The 2,500-nt window shown below is 32.5% G+C and overlaps 1 protein-coding gene across 1 annotated transcript in view; it reads left to right on the top strand.

Annotated features, from left to right (window-relative positions):
- Positions 1-1,381: 1,381 nt before the first annotated feature.
- The window catches only part of subdued (anoctamin 1), a gene marked incomplete at its 5' end in the record, with an annotated part of 41,224 nt that continues 40,105 nt past the window's right edge, over positions 1,382-2,500 (top strand). Inside the window, 1 exon segment of the mRNA XM_070139364.1 lies at positions 1,382-1,423. Coding sequence (XP_069995465.1) covers positions 1,382-1,423 — 42 coding nt within the window.

Here is a 2,500-nt window from a genome sequence, read left to right on the forward strand (position 1 = left end):
AAATGAAAAAGTCAAATTTAATGTATATTTACTGTAATGGTTGCAGTGGGAGAGAGAAAAAAGTATGGCATTGTGAGGAAGCACAGTACAAAAGATATTGAAAGACATTAACCAAGAATACAGAGAATTTCTCTTTGTTCAAATTCAGTCATATATGCAAATGCAAATTTGGATATGGATCCAATTTTAGGCAAGTTTTTAAGATTGCCTTGTTCTGAAATCTTTCATGGAAATTATTGTTCAAATAAAGCCAGTTTTAATATATGATTACCTTTGAATTCCAATTGATATTCAAAATTCCAACAAAAATCAACACTCATGAAACTATGGAGTTAAAAATCCTAATCATTTAGGATAGTCAATTTTTACCATGTTTATTGGCTGACAGTTTTTTTTTATATAATTTGATAATTTAAAGGACTACGGGATGAATAGGAGATGAATGATAAGGAAGAGGGTTGAACAGCAGATAAGGAAGAGAGGAAATTCAAGAAAGCAGGTTTGGAAATTGTTGAATAGCTAGCACATGATGAAACATCAAGAAGGAAATTTCAGCTAAAATACTTAGAGGATAACTTCTAGTATACAGTATTGTTTACATTTATAACCAAGTAAAATTCATGAATACTCTATTAGGAGAGGGAGGAGGAATTCTGTTACTGAATAGGTACATGAGTGTCTACATGAGTTTATTTTTTCAACTTTGATTTTGGTTGAAAGAGCTCTGATGTTTGAGTTTTGTAAGCAAAGAATTGAAGCAAAAGTTTTGGTAAAGGGAGCTATAACCAGGAATATTTTTATAATGCAATAGGCAGTTTAATTTAGATTAAAAGATGATATGAAAAAAAGGGAGAACTGGAGCTGTTTCTGGAATATTTTTTCATACATATAAGCACCATAATTTACTTTCACACCTTATTCCAATTTTATTTATTTGTGATCTTAGAGGTTTCCTGGAGGCTGAATATTGCTGTTGGCTTCAAATTTGTAGAATGGAATGAAATAAAGGCTATCTTAGGGGTACCGTAGATTAGTTCAGTTGCTTATGCGACAATAATTTACCATGTCACAGTTGCAACATAGATTAGCAGAATTGGGCTGATTTCCATACTTCAGCCAGTGCACAAAAAGTTTTATAAGCACTGCCATTCAGAAGAATTGGAAGACAGCAAACTTGCACATTTTCTGAAGTAAATTACATCCTCTTTTATACTGAATGAAAGGTTTTGTTTTATTTTTCTATTATTATTAGTTTTTTTTTACATTTCTTTCTCTCCTTAGTTTATAGTTATTTATCCCCCCTCCCCCTAAATAAAGCAGTGGGATAGGCTTATTAACCAGGATTGTCTGTGTGTTTTTTTCCCATCCCATCTGATTACAGAAATTGGATGCAGAGTTTCATGACCACCGCGTTGTGCTCCATGTAAGAAGCTTTAATCCGTTGATTTTGCATGAGACACTACATATGTTGTCTGTCTGCACGCTCGCTCTACTAACGCAGATTGCATTAACACTGCATGGTTTGTATGTTTTTCTGCTTTACTCCTGTCCTGTTCTTTTAGTTGATATTTTTATTTTAATCACCACAGGTATGTACAGTCACATAGTTTTGGAGGACTTTTGTGAATAACATATCTTATTTTTATGTATTTAATTAATTGTACATTTTTAAGATACCAAGGAGCATATGATTGTTTTAAGCAGTTTATGATATGTCCTCAAAATTAGTGTGACTAATCAAAGCATTAAAGATACAGCTATGAAACATTGATTAATATTCACAATGTCTGTGTACTTTTGTCAGCATCTTAATCTGTTTTCTTTCAGTAAGTAAAATGATGGTTTAAAACTTACCACCATTCTTCAGTAAGAATTTTAGATATTTGGCTTAGAGCTCCCAAACTGTTGTTTTTTTAAGTCACATGTCACAAAGAAAAAAAAAGAAATAATGATAATATCGAAAATATATCTCAGTGATTTCAAGTAACACTTAATCAATATTTGAGTATTACACTAATGAACTAGGCACAAGAATAGGCATTCATGTGATGATCATAGATTATCAGTTACTTGCTCGAAACATTGACACACCTGTCTTATTAGATCCCCACAACATGTCCTTCTTTCTCTGTTCTTTTTTACATTGGACATTTTAGCATGGATGTAAATGCTTTCCCACTTTGAAATTATTCAGATTGTTCACTCTCTCATTAAGAATAATATCTCAAATAGACGTCACTGACAGTCGACTTCCTAACATTTCACAGGTAATATAATTAATCTGTAGTAGTGAACTTCAGACTTAGCTAGAAAGGGATTCAGGTTTTATATACTTGTCACATTGCCTATCCTTTAAGACACCACTCTCCCTTAGTAATTTTGCTACACACAAAGTGATAGCTAAAGGCTTTAGAGTGCCCTTTATACACTGTTCGGAATAAATGAGCTTGTGAGCTTGGTTTAATGCAGCTCTAATTTGCTACTCGGATTTCCTCATTTT

The sequence above is a fragment of the Penaeus vannamei genome, chromosome 25, assembly GCF_042767895.1.
Source record: "Penaeus vannamei isolate JL-2024 chromosome 25, ASM4276789v1, whole genome shotgun sequence".
Lineage (NCBI taxonomy): Eukaryota > Metazoa > Arthropoda > Malacostraca > Decapoda > Penaeidae > Penaeus > Penaeus vannamei.